We start from the raw sequence: 575 nt of genomic DNA on the forward strand, positions 1-575 counted from the left end.
CCGCCCGCCCGCCCGCCGCGCCTCACCTGCCCGCGGCGAATCCGGCAGCCCCTTGACAGCTCCCACCAGGCGCCACTGGAAAAGTTTCCGAACTTCCTCGCAGCTCTGCACGCCCTCGCTCCGAGTAGACCCAACGAGAGCCAGAAGGAGGAGACAGCAACAGCCCGCGCGCCAGGTCTGCGCATCCATCATCAGTGTCCTAGTCGCTCCTTCCCACGTAGCGGACCCCGCTGTTCCCGCGCGCCCTGCGTTCCAAGCGCCGGAAAACGCACGGCGTCCGCGGTTCCCGAAAGGTGCAATCTGGCCGCAGACGTTCCGGGGCCGTTCTGGGACACCGGCCTCACCTGGGGGCACTGGGCTTTCTCCGGAGGAGCTCCGAGGCTGAGATACGAGTTCTCGAGCAGAGCGCTGCCAGCTCTCCCTGTCCGGCGGGGGAGAGTTGGCCCTGCACCCGCGAGGAAAACGGCTGGAGCAGCACGAAGCCCGCGAGCATCCGGCTCCGGCCACCGCCGCGGTCGCCGCGGGCTCAGCCAGCAGCAGCCAACCTGGGACGCGCTCGTCTGCCGCGCTCCGCG

The 575-nt window shown here is 69.7% G+C and overlaps 1 protein-coding gene across 1 annotated transcript in view; it reads right to left on the reverse strand.

Moving 5' to 3' along the window:
• GPC5 (glypican 5) overlaps window positions 1-241 on the reverse strand; it is a 1,348,699-nt gene extending 1,348,458 nt beyond the window's left edge. Inside the window, exon 1 of the mRNA XM_029936541.1 lies at window positions 27-241. Within this exon, the coding sequence (XP_029792401.1) occupies window positions 27-192 (166 nt within the window). The 5' untranslated portion in view covers window positions 193-241. The remainder of the gene's footprint in view (window positions 1-26) is intronic.
• Window positions 242-575: the final 334 nt, after the last annotated feature.

The sequence above is a fragment of the Suricata suricatta genome, chromosome 4, assembly GCF_006229205.1.
Source record: "Suricata suricatta isolate VVHF042 chromosome 4, meerkat_22Aug2017_6uvM2_HiC, whole genome shotgun sequence".
NCBI classification, from domain to species: Eukaryota; Metazoa; Chordata; class Mammalia; order Carnivora; family Herpestidae; genus Suricata; species Suricata suricatta.